At 32.1% G+C, this 23,553-nt stretch overlaps 1 protein-coding gene across 1 annotated transcript in view; it reads right to left on the reverse strand.

Moving 5' to 3' along the window:
* csmd3a (CUB and Sushi multiple domains 3a) overlaps positions 1–23,553 on the reverse strand; it is a 516,772-nt gene that overhangs the window by 145,043 nt on the left and 348,176 nt on the right. The window contains exons 53-56 of the mRNA XM_073847643.1: positions 19,254–19,427; positions 16,957–17,130; positions 9,622–9,807; positions 4,507–4,680 (exon numbers count right to left, since the gene is read on the reverse strand). Coding sequence (XP_073703744.1) covers positions 4,507–4,680; positions 9,622–9,807; positions 16,957–17,130; positions 19,254–19,427 — 708 coding nt within the window. The remainder of the gene's footprint in view (positions 1–4,506; positions 4,681–9,621; positions 9,808–16,956; positions 17,131–19,253; positions 19,428–23,553) is intronic.

Here is a 23,553-nt window from a genome sequence, read left to right on the forward strand (position 1 = left end):
TTAGCAAGTTGCTAGAATGTTTCTAGCATGATTAACACTAGCATGATTGTAGTTGCTAGGTGTGGCTAGATAGTTAAATAGATTAGAAATATTAAATAGAATGTAAATTTGAATGGATTAGAAATAGTTGATAGAAGGGAAGCTTCATTTAGTCTCATAGTATTCTGGCAGTTTAAATTTGAATTTTGACAGTTGGAGTTTGAATGGCGTTGGCTCACTTGAACATTCCGTCAATGGAAGTCTATAGGATTTTTATGGTTTTTAATCTTCAATTTTATGGAAACTATAAGTCGGATCCGTCTGAAAAGATATAACACACTAAGTCAGATCAGTCTGAAGAGCTGGGCTGAGTTTGGTGCTTCTAGCTTGAAAGCTCCAGGAGGTGTAGCGTTCAGAAATATAGTCGAAGAAGAAAAATAATAAAAAGCTTTCTGAAGCCAACCTAATAATGAGTGTTTTGTTTGTGGGTGAAACATTTAAAGAAGAAAAAACAGCGCATGTTAGCTGGAATCAAACAGACAGCTTGTCAGTAAGAAGAAACGGTGTAGCGTGTCACGCCGAGACAGAAGTCATTATTCAGCTGAACTTAATTAACTCATGTTAGACTGACACATAATGACAGGAAATAAGAACCAAGACAAAGATGAGCTTCACTCAACAATGTGCTCATTCAAATGTAGGATTTCTCTTTCAAACACGAGTCGAGGCCTGAACAAGCAGATACAAAGGACTTACGCATTATCTGAAGAAAGCAATAAGCCATAAGGGGCCATGCGTTACTGCGATTTTACCACGGGAAAGAGAGAAGCTTTTATGAAACAGAGAAAGCTGAATTATGATGCAAGATCGTGAACAGTCGTTTAGAGTAATTTTTGGGCTGTTTTTTTTAAACACAACAAGAAGAAAACCGTGGTAAAATTACCATAACACACATGCTTTAATGGTTCCTAGCTTCTTTATATTAATTTTAGTCATTTCAAAGCACCTCGCATGCAGCAAAAGAACTAGAAAAACAAACATCACTGGCCAAGCTAGTAAATATGACAGATAACTGGAGAAAATGACATTATTTCTGAAATTGCTTTTTATATCTACGTAAAGCACACTCTTTCTATCTCTCTTTTACAATCACTAATCTGAAGAAAGCAATAAGCCACGAGGGGCTGTGCATTACTGCGGTTTTACCACGGGAAAGAGAGAAGATTTATGAATCGGAGAAAGCTGAATTATGATGTAAGATCATGAACAGACGTTTAGAGTAATTTTTGGGCTGTTTTTTAAACACAGCAAGAAGAAACCAGTGGTAAAATTACCATAAGGCATGTGCTTTAATGGTTCCTTGCTTCTTTATATTCATTTTAGTAATTTCAAAGTCTCTTGCATGCAGCAAAAGAACTAGAAAAACAAACATCACCGGCCAAGCTAGTAAATATGACAAACAACTGGAGAAAATGACATTATTTCTGAAATTGCTTTTTATATCTCTCTTCTACAATCACTAATCTAAAGAAAGCAATAATCCACAAGGGGCTGTGCATTACTGCGATTTTACCACGGGAAAGAGAGAAGCTTTTATGAAACAGAGAAAACTGAATTATGATGCAAGATCATGAACAGGCCTTTAGAGTAATTTTTGGGCTGTTTTTTTTAAACACAGCAAGAAGAAACCCCTGGTAAAATTACCATAACACACATGCTTTAATGGTTCCTAGCTTCTTTATATTCATTTTAGTCATTTCAAAGCACCTCACATGCAGCAAAAGAACTAGAAAAACAAACATCACCGGCCAAGCTAGTAAATATGACAAACAACTGGAGAAAATGACATTATTTCTGAAATTGCTTTTTATATCTAAGTAAAGCACACTCTTTCTATCTCTCTTTTACAATCACTAATCTGAAGAAAGCAATAAGCCACGAGGGGCTGTGCATTACTGCGGTTTTACCACGGGAAAGAGAGAAGATTTATGAAACGGAGAAAGCTGAATTATGATGTAAGATCATGAACAGACGTTTAGAGTAATTTTTGGGCTGTTTTTTAAACACAGCAAGAAGAAACCAGTGGTAAAATTACCATAAGGCATGTGCTTTAATGGTTCCTTGCTTCTTTATATTCATTTTAGTAATTTCAAAGTCTCTTGCATGCAGCAAAAGAACTAGAAAAACAAACATCACCGGCCAAGCTAGTAAATATGACAAACAACTGGAGAAAATGACATTATTTCTGAAATTGCATTTTATATCTCTCTTCTACAATCACTAATCTAAAGAAAGCAATAATCCACAAGGGGCTGTGCTTTACTGCGATTTTACCACGGGAAAGAGAGAAGCTTTTATGAAACAGAGAAAACTGAATTATGATGCAAGATCATGAACAGACCTTTAGAGTAATTTTTGGGCTGTTTTTTTTAAACACAGCAAGAAGAAACCCCTGGTAAAATTACCATAACACACATGCTTTAATGGTTCCTAGCTTCTTTATATTCATTTTAGTCATTTCAAAGCACCTCACATGCAGCAAAAGAACTAGAAAAACAAACATCACCGGCCAAGCTAGTAAATATGACAAACAACTGGAGAAAATGACATTATTTCTGAAATTGCTTTTTATATCTACGGAAAGCACACTCTTTCTATCTCTCTTCTACAATCACTAAGTCCTGTTGTTGGCGCTGCCTTGCTACTTAATCAATAAAATCTTCAAGAATAGCAACACAACCAATGTACAACTGAGAAATGCAGTTAAACTAATAATGCTGCTTCTTTTTGTACAGAAGTTACTGCAAAACACTGCTGAGAGCCGCAGTAATCACAAGCGCACACACACTCTTTCTCTGTACTGCATAGAAACAGCTCAAACCTCTTTTACTTGTGCTAAATGACATACTGGAGTTAGTGATGGAAGTCTGAGTGACTCTTTCAAAGTAGCAACAATGGCTTTAGCTATTTCAAGAAGTGTTCTTAAAGCTACAAAATAGTTTTAGGAACAAAAACTTTTAAAATGTTTTGAGATGTGTTACCCTGGTGTGAGCAGAATGACTGACTGTGGACCTTTGAATTATTGAAAATAAATCCAGAGAATTATTTAATAATCCAGAGTCGGGAGCCAATTATTTCTTGCATAAAATAGCAGTAAAACAAGCGAAGTGACCAATTGAACATTCAACTGCTGCATAATAACAATAATAATGATAATTTAAACATCAATACAAAGAAAAACAAAATAATACAAACTAATTATAAAAAATAATTGAATAAATTATTATTATTATTATTATTATTATTATTGACAACAACAACACCAATAATAATAATTATTAATAACAAATATATTATAAAAATAAACATTTAAATTAAATCTAATTACATTATTTATATATAAAATATTTAGATATTAAGTATATTAATTATTTATATATATAAATTAAAAGTATTAATAATATACGTATTTCTTAATAAATGATAATAATATACAATAATTATATAAAATAAAATAATAATAATATTTATATAATTTATTATTACAACATAAATACAAACAACAACATTAATAAGAATAAACTATTATATGTACAATAATTAAATATTTAATTTAGTTATATAATGAAATTTAATTTATGAAAATTTAAATTAAAAATGGCATTGTATTTTTTACAATGTAATCTTTTCAGCAAATTTATTATTACTAATAACAATGTATTATTATTATTATTATAGGAGGATGTAAAACAATATAATGTTTATATAAACTAACAAAACATTTAGTATTAATAATAAACAATTATATTTAGAAAAATGATTCTACTTATAATTAAATAATAAATTAAAAATAACATTGCATTTATTATGCAATCTATTAATCTATTTTTGTTAATAAAATGCATTATTATTATTATTATTAAAACAATACAAGCAAAACTATATTTATTATTATTCATAATTATATTTAGAAAAAAATATTAAATGAATAATATATTAATAATATATTAGTAATGTATTTATTTATTATAAATAACTGTATAAAGATATAGAATAATTTTATCTATAATTAAATATTATATATAAAAATAACACTGCATTTAGTACAATGTAATCTATTAATCTTTATCATTGATCAAAATATTTTATTAAAATAATACAAACAAAACAATAATATTAATTATGACTAATAATAAAAAATACATTTAGAAAAAAATAAATATTAAATGAATAATAATATTAATATATTAGTAATGTATTTTAATTATATATAAAACAATTAAAAACAAAACAAAAAAACATAAAAGTACAAATATACAAGAAACTTGTACTGACTGATCTAAAAATATATCAGAAATATATCAGTGCCTTTTGTTTTGTCTCAAGATGCACACCAGTAATGTTTTTTTTCCAAACTCATTTGTAAAAAAATAATTACTTAAATGTCCTAATTGAACTATGGGCTAATCCTGATTTAGTCTAAGCCCTGTCTGTGAAACAAGGTCCTATAAATTCCACTAGACTCACCTGAGCAGTGAGGCTGGGAGCCGCTCCATTGGCCGTTCAGCTGGCAGGTGCGTGTGGATTCACCAATCAAAGCTCGGTCTTCTAAACACCTGTAGTGAACTGTAGAGCCGAAGGTGAATTTATCCCCCATCACAACCGCATGAGGAGGAGATCCAGGATGACCACAGTCCACCTCTGCAGGAGAACAACATCAACCAATAGTCAGCAAAAACTTCTTGCTTTATCCAGATATTTTCTTTTGCTTTTCTTTAAAGGAACACTCCACTTTTTTTGGAAATAGGCTCATTCCCCAACTCCCCCCGAGTTAATAAGTTGAGTTTTACCGTTTTGAAATCCATTCAGCCGTTCTCTTGTTCAGGCGATTTCACTTTTAGCATAGCTTAGCATAGATCATTGAATCCTATTAGACCAATAATAGCATTGCAATCAAAAATGACCAACAAGTTTCGATATTTGTATTTAAAACTTGACTCTTCTGTAGTTATATCATGTACTAATACCAGCGGAAAACGTAAACCTACGGCACTTCCATTCCGGTGTAATTGTCAAGGAAGTTTGCTGCCGTAACATGGCCGAAGCAGGAACAGTAATATCACCCTGGTCACATTGGAAGTTACCTAGCTGGGGAACTAATTTTCGGCGCTGCATGATATTAGTGCGTCTGCTGCGTCCATATTATGGCAGCAAACTTTGACTATTACGCCAGAATGGGAGCATAGTTTGTAATCTTATCGGCCTAGAAAATCACAGCTTTACATTTTCCGCCGGTTTTAGTACATGATATAACTACAGAAGAGCCAAGTTTTAAATAGGACAAATACCGAAACTCGTTGGTCATTTTTGAACTCGATGCTACTGGTCTAATAGGATTCAATGATCTATGCTAAGCTATGCTAAAAGTGATATCGCCAGAACAGGAGAACGGCTGAATGGATTTCAAAACGATAAAACTCAACTTATTAACTCAGGGGGAGTTGGAGAATGAGACTATTTCCAAAAAAAGTGGGGTGTTCCTTTAAGCTTTAATATTTAATAAAACGTGTTAAGAATGCTGAGATCACAGTAGATGAAATAATATAACATTATATTCATAATTCAAGTTTACTTTTACATGTTGTTAAAGCAGCAGATTATATCGATTATTTTCAACACTGACTTTTGGTGGAAATCCTGACAAATGTACAAACATGATTGAATGACAATGAAAGCTGACTCATTTTGTCTTTATAAATGATTGGCATTTCCAAATCTGCTGAAATGTGCAGCTCTTTCTGTGAAGGTCTGCCGGCACAGATTCTGTGTGGGTCTGGCTGTAACCCTCTCGAAGGATGTCACAAAAAACAAGTGCTGCGTGGGTGAATTTCAGCAAAGTGGAACAGGACCTTGTACAATGCAACATTTGCAAGATTGCAAAGAACGCGCCTCTAAACTCAGCACTGCTTTTGAATAACTTCACCGCCTTCAACAATAATTTGTCTGCAGAAGTCAATTACTATAGGACTCGCCCGCTGCGAGCAACACTCTAATTATCACGGATAATCCTTGGGTTTTTTTTTTCAAGAGGACTGTGATGGTTTTGTGCAACAAAAGCTTATTTAGCCTGTTTATTTGTTGAATGTCTGGTCCATCACACTTCGCTTAGTGTACATATCATATTTGAAAGGTGTAACAGAGTGTAGGATATTTATATTTAAGTATATGTGACCATGGACCACAAAACCAGTCATAAGATAAAATTTTACAAAACTGAGATATATACCTCATATGAAAGCTCAATAAATAAGCTTTCTATTGATATACAATGCATATTACTAATCAAAAATTACATTTTGATATATTTATAGCAGGAATTTTACAAAAAAAATCTTCATGGAACATGATCTTTACTTAATTTCCTAATGATTTTTGGCATAAAAGAAAAAATCAATAATTTTGACCCATACCATGTATTTTTGGCTATTGCTACAAATATATCCCAGCGACTTAAGACTGGTTTTGTGGTCCAGGGTCACATATATTAAATAAAAATAACTATTAAAAAATATTATGCAAATTATATGCTTAATATTCATTATAAATATATAATGTTATTTTGTTAAACACAAATGTGTGCATGTATATATATATATAAATTAAAAATTAAAATGAATACAGATAGACAGAAAGATCAAAGAAAATTTATCAATAAAAAAAAAAAAAAAAAATTATATATATATATATATATATTAGTGGTGGGCCGTTATCGGCGTTAACGTGCTGCGTTAACGCGAAACTCTTATCGTGCGATAAAAAAAATATCGCCGTTAATCTATTCTCATATTTGGGTTGGGAGCTGGGTCTAAACTACTGATAGTTTAACGCTAATGTATACCGAATATGGTCACGCGTTTAAGTCTCCTCCACCAAAACACAGACAGGATCGCGTCGTCCTCCATTCATGAAAACCGAATCTACTATAGCGCGAAATGCCACGTAAATTCGTTTTTTGGATTCATAAATCTAATGTTGGTCAGTCACTTAATTCAAATCGCGATATGGACTAGTGTATGTGAAAACTGAAATGCAAAAAGACCGTTTTAATATGAATCTGAAATGTTCCGTTTGCCTAGCTGTATGTATGCATGGCGGAGACGAGCTTTTACTACACGCATACTGAAACACACGTGACGCTCCCGCTAATTTTTGGCTTTTTTTTAATCTCACATGAACAGATAAACTTAATCTCCCAAACTGCTGTGAGTGTCACTTTTACCGTTTCATTTGAGAAAACTAGCATCATATCATACTGTATACACAGAAACGTCACGGCAACCTGTCAAAATAAAAGTACGGTGTAACATGTAATGGGCTGGGTAGGTGTTGACGTTAAAAAAAACACAATCTAATAGGTAGAAAAAATAATTTCATTGTTAGTTAGTTAGTAAACACAAGTACATCTAATTGAACATAATTTATTTTCATCAACAAATTATCATAGAACAGCTTTATGAGCTTTATGATCCATTCTCAAAGACTTACTTTTAGTCATTATTTGGGTAGCACACATATTCTGAATGCCTTCAGCAGAATTCAAATTAGCCATTTTAATCTAGATTAATCTAGATTAATTCCAAGATTTAATCTAGATTAATCTAGATTAAAAAAATTAATCTATGCCCACCCCTATATATATATATATATATATATATATATATATATATATATACAGTTGCAATCCAAATTATTCAATCCCCTTGACCTGCAAGATATTTTGCTGCAGAGAACAACATTTTGTGAAAACAATTCAACAAAGGCATCAGTAAACTATTAAAGAAAGTTTATTAATACACTTTTGAGTAATTCTGAGAATGTAAGTTGATGAATAATGAAAAAAAAAAAAAAACGAATTGGCTCTAACCATTTATGTTCAAAATTATTCAACCTTTATATATATATATATATATATATATATATATATATATATATATATATATATATATATATATATCTTAATATATATATTTTATATACTTGTATATTAATGTAAATTTGAATAAAAATCTTAAATATATAAATAAGAATGTTATTTTTGTTAAATGTGTTATATTGTTAGATATACCTAAATATTAATAATAATAAATATTAATTCTACTGCAAATATACATGTATTATAAATTTATGTAAAAATATAAATTATTTTAAGATATATTTTAGATAAAGTACAATTACTTATATATAAACAAAAAAACATTTTTCCCCAAAACATATAAACTTTATATATCAATATGTATTTTTTTAATATTTTTTCTTAATAAGACAAAATTAAGATATATTTTATATTTTATAAATATATAATTAAGATATATATTTATATATAATTAAGATATATATTTATATATAAACAAAAAATATATTTTCAATACATATAAATTATATACCTACAAATATTTTTAGCTATTTTTCCTAATAAGAAGACCCAAACAGCTATTGTTGCCAAGTAGAATCAAGACGTTTAGTGGAAATAAAAAAAAGACCAAGGCACGTTTTCCCGACTAAAAAAATCTCTTCCAGGAGGGAAATATTTTCAAGAAATAACTATCTAAGTCAGTTCCCCATAAGGCCTAAATAAATGACAATAGTCAATTGGAATACATTTTTAAATCTTTTATAATGGTTTTTGGTCATTTCCGGAGCTTGAAGACATGGTATGTAAATAAATACACCGGTTTGTAGCAGGTAAATAATGGCAATTAAAATTCCAGGGCGAAATTGTATTTTACGATTTCATTCAGTCTAATTGTTGAGAAAAAGCCAGCGATAGTTGATTTTGTGTAGTGTGTAGTTGTGCACGTCCCAGCAGCGGCATTAATTCATCTCTCGCACGCCGCTGAAGAAACACACATAAGCTCTTCAATTCAATTTAGCTAAGCTTCTTTTCAGGCCTGTTTTTGATGTTTGCTTTCTTTTGAATTGGAAATGCACCTGAATAAAACGAAGGAGGTTAAAATTTTCATAATATTCATCAGGCTGAAAGGCTGACGGAGGAAAAAGAGGCTGCTTATTAAAATTCCCCGTCTGAGAGCAGCAAGTAGCCTCTGTCGGCTAGGTAAAGTGCAGAATTACCTTGTGTACACTTCAGAGAAAAACAAGACTAATAGATAGCTAGCAGGATTGCTGCCTTTCCTTCACGCTGTTAAGTAGCTCGGTGGAAACCGACAAGAAACAGTCAAATTCAGGTTTGAAGCAATTACGGGGACAGAGATGGAAAGCGAGAGCAGGAGGCAATTACTATCTCACAGGCAAATGAACACGTCTCTCTAATGAATGTGAGCTCCGAGCCTCCGCTCCGCTCGCTCTTGACCTTAATACTCCCCGCTTTGGCAAACGGCAGGAAAGGTGCGTTAAATTCACTGCCGTCCGCTGCTGAAACTCAATGTGTCTGCGCTGGAAAACTTTGAAGGTTTTTACACGGACAGCCAAGGCTTCATCATAAAAGCTCTTTGAACCGAACGCTGCACTCCACTGCATGTTGGCTAACCTGTGACATTTTCCCTCGGCCTCTCCGACGGACGGAGATCAAAGATTGTCAATGATAAAGAGTCAAAATAATGAGAAATAAAGTGTTGGGAGACGTACCCAGGCATTCTGGTAATGGCTTGTCCCAGTAACCCACTGGCTGGCAGGTTAGGACCGATGACCCGAACAGGTAATAGCCGGGATTGCAGTCATAGGACACCACGGTTCCGAAAGTGAAGTTCCCGTACTCAATTTTGCTCTTTCTGATTGAGTTGGCTGGTATACCAGGATCCGTGCAGTTGACGACTATAAAAAAGAAAAAGAAAAAATCTATGTCATTGTATAACAAACAGTGTTGCAATTGTCTCAGAAATTCTTCAATTCATAAATAAAATACAAAACAGACTATCAAATATCTAATTAATTTTGCATATGTGACCCTAGACAACAAAACCGGTCTTAAGTAGCACGGGTATATTTTTGCAAGTGTTGTTTTTGACAACCATCTTAGATTTAGTCTTAGTCTTAGGCTTATTAGTTTTAGTCAAATTTTAGTCACTTCTAAATGTGATAGTTTTAGTCAAATTTTAGTCGATGAAAAGTCAAAAAGGTTTTAGTTTAGTTTTAGTCAAAAAAAAAGGGGAAGAAGTCTTTTAACAAATTAATGTAGGTCAGTAAGTATTTTGCTGTTGGGTAGTGTCACTTATAAGTTGTGAAAATAGCAGATCTATAGTTCAACACAATGTGAGCTTCCGGATCAACTATTTTCACCAATAAATACAATAATGAAGGAATGGTTTTAGACATAAAAGACATATATTTGAAATACACCCATAGGTCCTCTCACCGTTTGCGACCACCCATCATGGTTAATCGTCTGTCTGTCTGAGTGACAACAATGTGACGTGTTGAGCGTAACCAAAGAATGCTAAAACGGCTTGCCATACTAGTATGGCAAAGATTATTTAATGCTAAAACGGCTTGCCATACTAGTATGGCAAAGATTATTTAACGCTAAAACTGCTTGCCATACTAGTATGGCAAAGATTATTTAATGCTAAAACGGCTTGCCATACTAGTATGTCAAAGAGTATTTAATGCTAAAATGGCTTGCCATAGCGCACAATAAGCAGAAATGTCATGCATTTTCAACATCTGACGGACCATTTTCGTCTATTCTCATCTCGTCAACGAAAACTCACACACGTCCCGTCATGTTTTAGTCATCAACGAGCCATTTTTATCTCGTCATCATCTCATTATCGTTATGAAAAAAAGTGGCGTCAACTAAATGATTTCGTCATCGTCATCGTTGACGAAAACAACACTGATTTTTGCTAATAGCCAAAAATACATAATATGGGCAAAATTATTGATATTTCTTTTAAGACAAAACTCATTAGGATATTAATAAAAAAAAATCTATAAAAAGATCATGTTCCATGAAAATATTTTGTCAATTTCCTACTGTAAACATATCAAAACTTGTTTTTTTTACTAGTAATATGCATTGCTAAGAACTTCGTATGGATATATTAAAAGGCAATTTTCTTAATATTTAGATTTTTTGGCACCCTCAGATTGGAATGGAAAGCTTATTTATTCAGCTTTTAGATGATTTATACATCTCAATTGCAAAAAGTTTACCCTTATGACTGGTTTTGTGGTCTGGGGTCACATATATAATTACTTATTTAATAAAATTATATAAAACTATGTAGAAATTATTATAAATAGAAAATAAAAGTAGTTATATAAAATTAAAGATATAAAGACATAAAATACAGAAAATAAAAGTATAAAAACAATTTAAAAATGATCAAATAAACAATTAGTTTAATAAAATTATATTTTTATTATATTACTTATTTAATAAATTATTTAAATAGAAAAAAGCAGTTACATAAAAATTAAGATACTATATACATACATACATACATACATACATACACACACACACACATTTTAAAATAAAAATAATTATATACAAATAAGTGTACAAATATGGGATTTATGTTAAAGGAACACTCCACTTTTTTGGAAATAGGCTCATTCTCTTATCAAAAAATAAATATACATACAAATATAATGTAAAGGAGTGAATTAATTGTCTACTTTAATTTTTAATTAATTAACTGTCTACTTTAACAGTTTTACAATTACATAATATAGAAATTATAGTGTTTGTTTAAAACATGAGGCTGTTGAAAAAGGTGATTAAAATAAAGAAATATTAAATAGCATAAATGTTAACTGACATTATTAGTTAGTCGGTTAAACTACACTACACTTCTGTTCAAAAGGGCGATCTTATGCTCATTAAGACTGTATTTTTTTTATCAAAAATACAGGAAAAACATTAATACTGTGTAATAATATTGCAATTTCTAATATTGGTTTCCTGTTTTAATATACATTATAAATCTAATTTATTTCTGTGATGCAGCACTGAATTTTCAGCATCATTACTCCAGTCTTCAGTATCACATGATGTTTCAGAAATAAGCCTAATATGCTGATTTATTATCAGTGGTAAAATTGTTGTGCTACTTAATTTTTTTTTGGAACCTGTGAACCTGTGATAAAATCACTTTTTATCCATTTAACACATCCTTGCTGAATAGGAAAGAAAGCACTTATTGACTCAAAACTATTGAATAGTAGTGTATATTGTAACGCAAAAATTCTATTTTGAATAAACATTGTTCTTTTTTACTTCTTATTTATCAAAGAATTCTAAAAAGTATCACAGGTTGATTATAAAACCTAAAAGATCATGTGACACTAAAGACTGGATTAATGATGCTGAAAATTCAGCTTTGCGTCACAGGAATAAATTACATTTTAAAGTATATAAACATAGAAAACTGTTATTTTAAATTGAAATAATATTTTTTTCTGTATTTTTGATCAAACAGATACAGCCTTGATGAGCAGAAGAAACTTATTTCTAATACATAAAAAATCGTCCTAATCCTAAGCTTTTGAACGGCAGTGAATATTTCACACATATTTATTCTTTACATAATACGTTGCATAATATTCTTTTACATTGTGTTTGAAGGTTCAGTTTTGGTGTTTCAGAAGAGATGTCTTTAAAAGATAACCTGGAGGATTTTCACATTTGAAGAGGTTTTATCAATTGGCAGGAACCTTGAAAAGCACTTTGTGAGTCTGAAAGCTTTCATCAGTTTTCTGAAACCTGTATACAATTCTGAAAACATTACACCGCCATTCCTTAAGTGTTTGTGGAGTTACTCATTTCCAACATGACGTATCAACATTTCATGAAAACGCTTTTCTTTGTGCTTCCACATATTCTCTAGCCTACCGAGTGTGAAGACATTGACGTTTTTGTATGCTGCTGTCTTTGGTGTCACAATCTGCCACAGAAATGCCACAAAACGGTCTATGGAGTCACAGCACATGAATTATTACACAAATGAGAGGAAGATTTTCACATTTCAGTCGTTTCTTCACACAATGACTTCGGAAGATTAAATATTGATTATTAAACTAGATTAAAAAAAAAGTTTGTCAAGACAAACTTTAAGTTGGCTTGAAAAAGCCTGGCCAGAAAGTGTGAAAAAGTTTTAAAAGTTTTAGAAATTGTATGGTCTTTTGTAGAAGGTTTATGGTTTATTTTAATTCTGAAAAAGATTGAAGTTTAAAGTAGTTTTAAAGCTTAAAGCTTAAATGTTTTGAAGGCAATACTGTTTCTAACTTATTTAGCTTGTTACTAGCATATATACCTAGCATGATTAACAAGTTAGTAGCATGTTGTTAGCATGTTTCTAACATGATTAGCATGTTGTTAACATGTTTGTAACATGATTAACATGTCAATAGCGTGTTACTAGCATGTTTCTAGCATGATTACAAGGCACTAGCATGTTTCTTACATGATTAGCATGTTTTTAACCTAATTAGCATGTTGTCAGCATGTTACTAGCATGATTAGCATGTTGTTAGCATTTTTCTAACATGATTAACCTGCTACTAGCATGTTGCTAACATGATCAGAATGTTGCTATAATGATGTCTGCATTAGTATCCTGTTGTTAGCCTGATTAACAAGTTACTAGCATGTTTCTAACATGGTTAACAAGGCACTAGCATGTTTCTCAAATGATTAGCATGCTACTAGAATGATTATAATGTCTCTAGCATGATTATCAAGTTACTAGCACGATTAGCATGTTGTTAACATGTTTCTTGCCTAATTAGCATGTTGTTAACATGTTACTAGCATGATTAGCTTGTCGTTAACATGTTTCCAGCATTTTTCTAACATGATTAGCCTGTTACTATAATGATGTTAGCATTAATAGCCTGTTGTTAGCATGATTAACAAGCTACTAGCATGTTTCTCACATGATTAACATGTTACTAGCATGCTTAGAATGTTGCTAGCATCATGCTAGCATTACTAGCATGATTAAGAATTTACTAACATGATTAACATGTTGTTAGCATGTTTTCTAACATGATTAGCATGTTAACATGTTTCTAACATTATAAGCCTGTTACTAACCTGTTGCTAGCATGATTAGAATGTCGATATAATGATGTTAGCATTAGTTGCCTGTTGTTAACATGATTAGCAAGCTAATAACATGTTTCTAACATGATTAACAAGGCACTAGCATGCTTCTTGATTAGCATGGTGTTAACATGTTTTTTAACATGATTAACATGTTACTAGCATGATTGGATCATGTTCTCAAAAACTACAAGTCGATGTCTTTTTCCTGGTTTGAAAAAAGCACGTAAAAGTCCTCCTACTACATCTGTGTGCATGTCAACTTGTAGGAGGACTTTTACATGCTTTTTTCAAACCAGGGAAGTGACGTCGACGTGTCGCCATTTGTAGTTTTTGAGACTAGTAGGGATCGGCTAAAACGTGTTTTTAAAACACTCATGGTGGACTTACAAATGTTCTGATGCAGCGTTTTGTGAGTACATAACCTATTTACACTACTGTACAAGTTTGTTAAGATTACTTGCACGTTTAGTGGTGCAATTTACGAGATACATCACATGTACCATTCACTCTTGTAACAAGCAATTCGAAAAACTCTAATATCTCCATAAATGTTCGACTAAGGTAAAAAAAACTTCGGATGGGGTATTTAGATGGGCTTCGGAGTGCATAGCAATGAAGTCAATTCTACTCCGAACCATCCCTTTAAGCTCGATATGGCGTAGCTTGTCAGAGATTTACGTCTCTGTGTATCAATTGCCGCTCCAGCGGAACCTGAGCGGAACGCACGTGATGGAGATTTACTACTAATCAAAGCACCGGCTTCATTGACTAAACGCGCCTCACAATATCGTTCGATATATTGCACAGCCCTAGTAGCCTGTTAGCATTATTAACAAGTGACTAGCATGATTAGCATGTTGTTAACATGTTTCTAGCCTAATTAGCATGTTGTTAGCATGTTACTAACATGATTAGCATATAGTTAACATGTTTCTAGCATGTTTATAACATTATTAGCCTGTTACTAACATGTTGCTAACATGATTAGAATGCCGCTATCATGATGTTAGCATTAGTAGCCTGTTAGCATTATTAACAAGTGACTAGCATGATTAGCATGTTGTTAACATGTTTCTAGCCTAATTAGCATGTTGTTAGCATGATTAGCACGTTGTTAGCAAGTTTCTAGCATGTTTTCTAACATGATTAGCCTGTTACTAACATGTTGCTAGTCTCACGTAGCCAGACCTTCAGACTGACGGCTGAAGGTCTGGAATTCATGGCAGCTTTCATTGGCCAAGGCCCGCCCATAAGGCCGTTTGATCGACATGTCAAACAACCAATCACAGTTCGTTTCGTCCAGCGTCACGTCTGAGGCTGAGACTAACATGTTGATAGCATTAGAATGTTGCTAACGTGATGTTAGCATTAGTAGCCTGTTAGCATTATTAACAAGTGACTAGCATGATTAGCATGTTGTTAACATGTTTCTAGCCTAATTAGCATGTTGTTAGCATGTTACTAGCATGATTAGCACGTTGTTAGCAAGTTTCTAGCATGTTTTCTAACATGATTAGCCTGTTACTAACATGTTGCTAGTCTCACGTAGCCAGACCTTCAGACTGACGGCTGAAGGTCTGGAATTCATGGCAGCTTTCATTGGCCAAGGCCCGCCCATAAGGCCGTTTGATCGACATGTCAAACAACCAATCACAGTTTGTTTCGTCCAGCGTCACGTCTGAGGCTGAGACTAACATGTTGATAGCATTAGAATGTTGCTAACGTGATGTTAGCATTAGTAGCCTGTTAACATTATTAACAAGTGACTAGCATGATTAGCATGTTGTTAACATGTTTCTAGCCAGGTTAGCATGTTGTTAGCATGATTAACACATTGTTAACATGTTTCTAGCATGTTTTTTTAACATGATTAACCTGTTACTAACATGTTGCTAGCATTAGAATGTTGCTAGCATGATGTCAGCATTAGTAGCCTGTTGTTAGCATGATTAGCAAGTTTCTAGCATGTTTCTAACATGATTAACATGTTGTTAACATGTTTCTAGCCTGATTAGCATGCTGTTAGCATGTTTCTAACATGATTGTAGTTGCTAGGTTAGTTAGAAAAGATAGCAACTCGAGTCAGATCAGAATAATAAAAACTTTACTATTTAACTAACTATTAAACTACTTTTAAAATACTTTTATGATTATGTTACAGTGTTTAAAATGTCATGAGGACGCTGAAGGAAAAATGAGATTAAAATAAGTTACAACTACTTAATTAAATCTAGTGTCTACAATTATTTAAAAATTCAAATAGATATTATTAGTCAACTACTACACTGTAAAAAGATTTCACCAGTTTCAACTTAAAACTACAAGTCATTACAACCCACGACAATAAAATCAGTTACAATGACTTGTATTTTTAAGTTGATTTAATTTAAAATGTTACGGCAGCTGCTGAACTTAAAAACTTAAGTTGAAACTGGTGACAACTTTTTACAGCGTATATCACTGAAGCTCCATAAAAAAACTACAAAGCAAAAAATACAGCATTACACTAAGTTTGTTCAAGCATATGGCGAGCTTGTTTGTTCATAATTACTGGACAAAACCGAATTCCAGTCGTGTAATCAAGCTGACATCACTGTTGATCACTTCATCCGGTCTGTTGTCAGAATGAAGCACTACAGACGATCCTCTGAGACACTCATAATCACGCCGCTAACAAAGCAGAGATTAGATTCAAAACATACATCTTATCTTCTGATTTGCAGGGCTAATCTGTCGCTATTCAGGCCATGACTGAACGAGTTACTGTTGGCTGAAAAGAGGGCCAGAGGGCTCTCCGAGCTGAAATTGGTCATTCCTTTTTTTAACTGTGGCAGCCTGAAAGTCATTTCCATCAGTGCCACAGTGCTTAAATTTCGCTATAATGAGAAAAGAACTCATTTGGTCCAAACCTCTGCATGTGGGCGGCTGCTGGCTCCACTGGCGGTCCGCCTGGCACTGCGCTTGAGATGGGCCTTCCAGAATGTAGCCGTTATTACAGAAGAAGGTCACCACGTCGTTCAGGTTAAAGCCGTCGCCAACGGTGCGGCCGTAGATAGGGCTGCCCGGATGACCGCAGCTAATGGCTGGAACGCAAAGGAGGAAAATTACTGTTACCTATCATTTAAAAGTTAGAATACACAAGGTCATTCTGAAATTTTACTACAATTTTCACTTGGAATTGCTGGTAAGTTCTGACAGTAGAAAAACACACTGCGACAATGTTTTATGTACTTTGAAACATCATTTTTGAGTTCATTCAGGCAAGGACTCATACTGATGTAAACCAGTTATAAAGCAAATTTGTGTGTTCTTTACGGGAGTAGTTCACTTTCAGAACAAAAATTTACAGATAATGTAAATGTAAATAATCTTCAGTCGTAAAGAAATTATGTTATTTGAGGAAAACATTTCAGGATTTCTCTCCATATAATGGACTTCTATGGTGCCCCTGAGTTTGAACTTCAAAATGCAGTTTAAATGTAGCTTTAAAGGACTCTAAACAACCCCAGTCGAGGAAGAAGGGTCTTATCTAGCGAAACGACTGGTTATTTTCTAAAAACATTTACAATTTATATACTTTTTAATGTCTACACAGAGTACACACAGAGCTTGACAAGACGAGCATTTGAGGTTAAAAAGTATATAAATTGTAATTTTGGGGGGAAAATAACCAATCGTTTTGCTAGATAAGACCCTTCTTTCCTTGACTGGGATCATTTAGAGCCCTTTGAAGCTGCATTTTGGAAGTTAAACTCAGGGGCACCATAGAAGTCCATTATATGGAGAGAAATCCTGAAATGTTTTCCTCAAAAAACAATTTCCTTGATTGTGAACTGGTCTGCAGTGTTTACACTTAATGCTTTTGATTCAATAAAAAGAACCACTCAAAAGAGTCATTTGTTAATGAACTGGACTATACTGGAGTGATTTAAGTCTTTGATTCACTAAAAAGAACCATTCAAGAGAGTGATTTGTTTGTGAACTGGACTACTTTTTAAACTTCATACTTCTGATTTACTGAAAAGGACTGTTCAAAAGAGTCACTTGATTGTGAACTCAGCCATAGTGGACGTGCTTTGTGTCTTTGATTCATTATAAAGAACTGCTCAATGAGTGATTTGTTCATGAATTAAACTGTACTTTTCACACTGCATACTATGATTCTCTAAAAAAGAACCATTTAAAAGAGCCGTTTGATTGTGAATTAAAACATACTGGATGTGCTTTATGTCTTTGATTCACTAAAAAGATCTGCACAAAAGAGTTGTTTGTTTGTGAATTGGACTATAATTTTCACAGTGCACAGTTTTGTTTCCATTAAAACAACCACTCGAAAGAGTCTTTTGATCTTTAAATGGACTAAACTGGATGTGCCGTATGTCATTGATTTACTATAAAGAACCATTTAAAAGAGTTATTGCTTTTTGAACTGGACTGCACTTTTAACTTTGCATACTTTTGATTGACTAAACAGAACAACTCAAAAGAGTCGTTTGATTGTGAAATGGACTATACTAGATCTGCTTTATGTCTTTGATTCACTATAAAGAACTGTCAATGTGTGTCAATTCAGATTCAGATTCATATTTACTAATCAGGTTAATGGTTTCTTTTGCCATGGCACTGGAAACACTGCATCGCATTTTATAAGTTGATGTTTAGGAATTGTGTAAACTCACTCCAACTCAAAACTCATAATAAAAACATATAGAAATATAAAAAAATAAAAGCTAAATAAATAAATGTAATTTGTAAAGAAGTTTATATAAAATCACTTTTTATATTTGTGTTCTAATTTCAAGCATTTTCTACATCAAAAGGATTTTATGATTAGAATTCAGTCAGTTGTGTCCTTCCTTTTGACTACTGGCATATTTCCATCAATTTGCAGACTATGAATCTTCAATGCTTGACAAGAAAAAATTAAAATGCAACTTGTATGTAAGCCTTTACCTAAGCAGCTTTGCGTTCCGGCAATCACAAATAAAACGAGGCAAACATCCAAATCACCCACACAAAATCAGGTGGTGTTGGTTTTGGTGTTTTCCCTCGTCAAGTGTTTCATTGGTAACGTCAGGATTTGTGTTTGATGCCTGTCATGAGCTGAATAGGGGGTTTGCCTGCATTACATGTTAAACTAATCCTCTTGGATGGAAACCAAACTTCCCCCGACGCGTATTACTCATGTACTGCAGTGAGAACTCACACACGCAGGACGGCAGCTGCCCAGACCAGTTGTGATCTTGTTGGCAGATGCGCACAGAAGAACCGATGAGCCGGAAACCTGGATTGCACTGGTAAACTACCGTATCCCTGTAGCCGAAGTTTTCCCCGATCACTTGACCGTTCACAATCCTTTCCGGAGCACCGCAGTGGCCAGCTGGGGAGAAAAAATTCAGAATATATATATTTTATTAATAATATACTGTAATATGGTTCTTACTGTGGTGTGTTAAGATGATTAACAGAAGACAAAAGACATGTTATAGCATCATCAGAGCAATATGCAGTACACAAACATTTGAAATGTTTAAATTGCTGAAAAGTGATATAAGATTTCTATTTCAAACAAATGCTGTTCTTCTGAACTTTATATTCAGCAACGAATTGGAAATTAGAGTGAAAATTAGATTTCTGAAGGATAATGTGGCACTGAAGACTGGAGTAATGATGCTGAAAATTCAGCTTTGATCACACAAATAAATAACATTTTTCAATATATTCAAATAGAGAACAGTTATTTTAAATTATAATAGTATTTCACAATTTTTACTTTATTTTTAATCATATACATGCAGCTTTGGTGAGCAAAGGAGACTGCTTTTCAAAAAATGTAAATAGTTCTATTTTAAATAATTGAACTTTTTTTGTTGTGAACTTATTATTTATCAAACTATTATAAATATATATAAATATGGGAATTCAAATTAAGGGTAAAAATTTAATTAGAAAGATTTCTGAAGGTTCATGTGATACTGAAGCCTGGAGTAATGATGCTAAAAATTAATCTTTGCTCACACACATAAATTACATTTTTCAATATATTCAAATAGAGAAGAGTTATTTTAAATTATAATATTTCACAATTTTACAGTTTTACTGTATTTTTAATTAAATATATGCAGCCTTGATAAGCATAAGAGACCCTGTTTCAAAACAATTAACAATTCTATTTCAAATAAATGTTTTTCTTTTGAACTTTCTATTCATCAAAGAATTATAAAAATATAAAATAAAATATGGGAATTTAAATTTAGAGTAAAAATTAAATATTAGAAAGATTTCTGAAGGATAATGTGATGATGAAGAATGGAGTAATAATGCTGAAAATTCAGCTTTGATCACACAAATAAATTACATTTTTCAATATATTCAAATAGAGAACAGTTATTCTACATTATAATAATATTTCACAATTTTACAGTTTTTACTTTATTTTTAATCAAATACATGCAGCTTTTGTGAGCAAAGGAGACTGCTTTTCAAAAAATGGAGGAGATCTATTTCAAATAATTACCGTTGTTTTGAACTTTTCATTTATCAAACAATTACAAATATATATAAATATATACAATAAATATGGGAATTTGAAATTAGATATAAAAATAGATATAATGTGATACTAAAGACTGGAGTAATGATGCTGAAAATGCAGCTTTGGTCACACAAAAAAATAAAAAAAATAATATATTCAAATAGAGAACAGTTATTTTACATTATAATAATGTCACAATTTTACAAATTTTATTGTATTTTTTATCAAATATATGCAGCTGTGGTGAGACTGGTCAATTATAAATATATAATTATATTTGAAATTAGATTTAAAAATTAGATATTAGAGTGATTTCTGAAAGATAATGTGATACTGAAGACTGGAGTAATGATGCTGAAAATGCAGCTTTGATCACACAAATAAAAAAATAATAATATTCGAATAGAGAAGAGTTATTTTACATTATAATAATACATCACAATTTTACAGATTTTACTGTATTTTTTATCAAATATATGCAGCTTTGGTGAGCAAAGGAGAGTCCTTTTTTAAAAAATGTACACAGTTCTATTTCAAATAAATACTGTTGTTTTGAATTTTCTATTTATCAAAGAATTATAAATGTATGTCTACTATATATACACAATAATTATGAGAATTTAAAATTAGAGTGAAAACTAGATTTCTGATTTCTGAAGGATAACATGATACTAAAGACTGGAGTAATGATGCTGAAAATTCAGCTTTGATCACACAAACACATTTTTCAGTATATTCAAATAGAGAATAGCTATTTTAATGTATAATAATATTTCACTATTTTACGGAATCTTATACAAAACATTGCAACAATTATTATGAATTAGCTTGTCTATTTCTTCCTATTTACAGATGTTAATGTTTTTGTATAACTGACATACCTCAAGCACTCTGTTTACTTAGTTTCTATCTTTGGTCCAATGTTTTCATTCGTTTTATTGCTTGTAAATTGTGTCTCAGTTTTTCTACTGACTATTTACTTAATTCAGGACTTGATTTTATTGCTTTATCTTCCAAACTCTGTTATGCTTTGTTTTTCAAAAAAAGCCCTTCAGAATCACTTACGGATAATTAGGAATTTGAAGTGGAATTTGATTCACAACCATAATCTTTCTATTTGTGAAAATTCCCATGCCTGGTTCAGCCAGTAATTTGATGGGAATGTTATTGCAGGACCATGTCCTACTTGAGCAAATCACATTGTGTGGTGTGGTGAATAGAGATATTCATGATCCACCCACGGATAATGACTGTTCAATCCCACAACAGATACGGCAATATCGATGCATCCGAGGATCAACACAGTGGATTTGAAGACTCTTTCATTGGACAAAGTAATGCACAACATTGTTTTAGTCCGAGATGATGAGATGAGAGACAAAGAACGATGGCAAACGGAGAGCTGTCGGGGTTTTTTTTCTCTCCGATGTGATTGATGACAGAACTCAGCAGAGGCCGGCACACTTCATAGAGCACCGAGTCCGCTGAACTACTGCAGAAATCATTTCTTCGCCTCTGTCCCTTCACAGTGTTCTCTCACTTCATTTTCCATTGCACAGTGCCAGAAATTATTCTCTCACACAAAGACACCTTCCAAAAGGAATTTGGCTCCTTCCAAAACCTAGTATATTGCCTACATAGACAGCTGCCTTTAAAGGTTGCAACCCAACTAAAATGGAACCTCATAAGTGATTGAACATTCTAATTTGGAAGCAACTTGTAGAATTCGAATTTGAATTTATAGAACAGCTGCAACAATAGCATGTTGCTAAGGTAACCCAGAAAAACTCTAAGTACAAAAATGCACACACATAGGGTAAAATAGTATGTATTTCTTTAGATTTAATTAGATGTGACTATTTCCTGTAGCAACAGCACAGCACTGCATTAACGATGTCAAGGTTACAGATTCGACTCCCAGGGAAAGTATGGACTGAAAATATGTATAGCTTGAATATAAATTGCTTTGGATTAAAAATGCATGTTAATTTTAATTTTAATGACAGGGTTGGGTACTGAATAAATGATACTTTTAAGTAGTAAATAATAAATTATAATTATTTTTATTTCTCTGACATTGTCCACTACCTTGGACTTTTTTCCACCACAGTGGATTTTTTTAATAACTTTAAAAAGCTTAAAAGCTAGCTACCTTAATGTAGAGTTTTTATAGAAAAAAGTAATTTATATGTACACTGTCAAACGATTAATCACATCCAAAATAAAAAAAGGTTTTTTTAGTCTCTTACACTCATCAAGACTGCATTTATTTGATTAAAAATACAGAAAAAAAACGATAATACTGAAAAATGTTATTACAATATAAAATAATGGTTTCTATTTTAATATAAATTAAAATAAAATAAAAATGTCTGTGATGTAAATCTGAATTTTCATCAGCATTTACTCTGGTCTCTTTAGTGTCACATGATCCTTCAGAAATCATTGTAATATGCTGATTTATAATTAGAATGATCAATGTTGGCAACATTTGTGCTACCAATTTTTTTTATACTTTGATGAATAAAAAGTTAAAAAGAACAACATTTATTTCAAATATAAATCATTTCTAACAATATAAGTCTTTGCTGTTACTTTCTTAAAATCAATTTAACACATCCGTACTGAATAAAAGTAATAATTTCTTTCAAAAAATAAAAAAAGAGACACTAAATACTGGTTTAATGATGCAGAAAAATTCAGCTTTGATCGATTTTTAATGTATATTAAAATAGAAGAACTTTATTTTAAATTGTAATAATATTTCACAATATTACATTTTTTCTTTATTTTTGATTAAATAAACACAGCCTTGATGAGCATTAGAAACGTATTTAAAATACTGGTAGTGTATTTGTACTTGTATGAGATTTTGATTATTTATAATTACTTTATATATAAATCTAAAATATTTTTCTATAATATATACACATATCTGTGTGAATTATTGCATGATTTACAGTGCACAAAA

This window comes from Garra rufa, chromosome 9, assembly GCF_049309525.1.
Source record: "Garra rufa chromosome 9, GarRuf1.0, whole genome shotgun sequence".
NCBI lineage: Eukaryota > Metazoa > Chordata > Actinopteri > Cypriniformes > Cyprinidae > Garra > Garra rufa.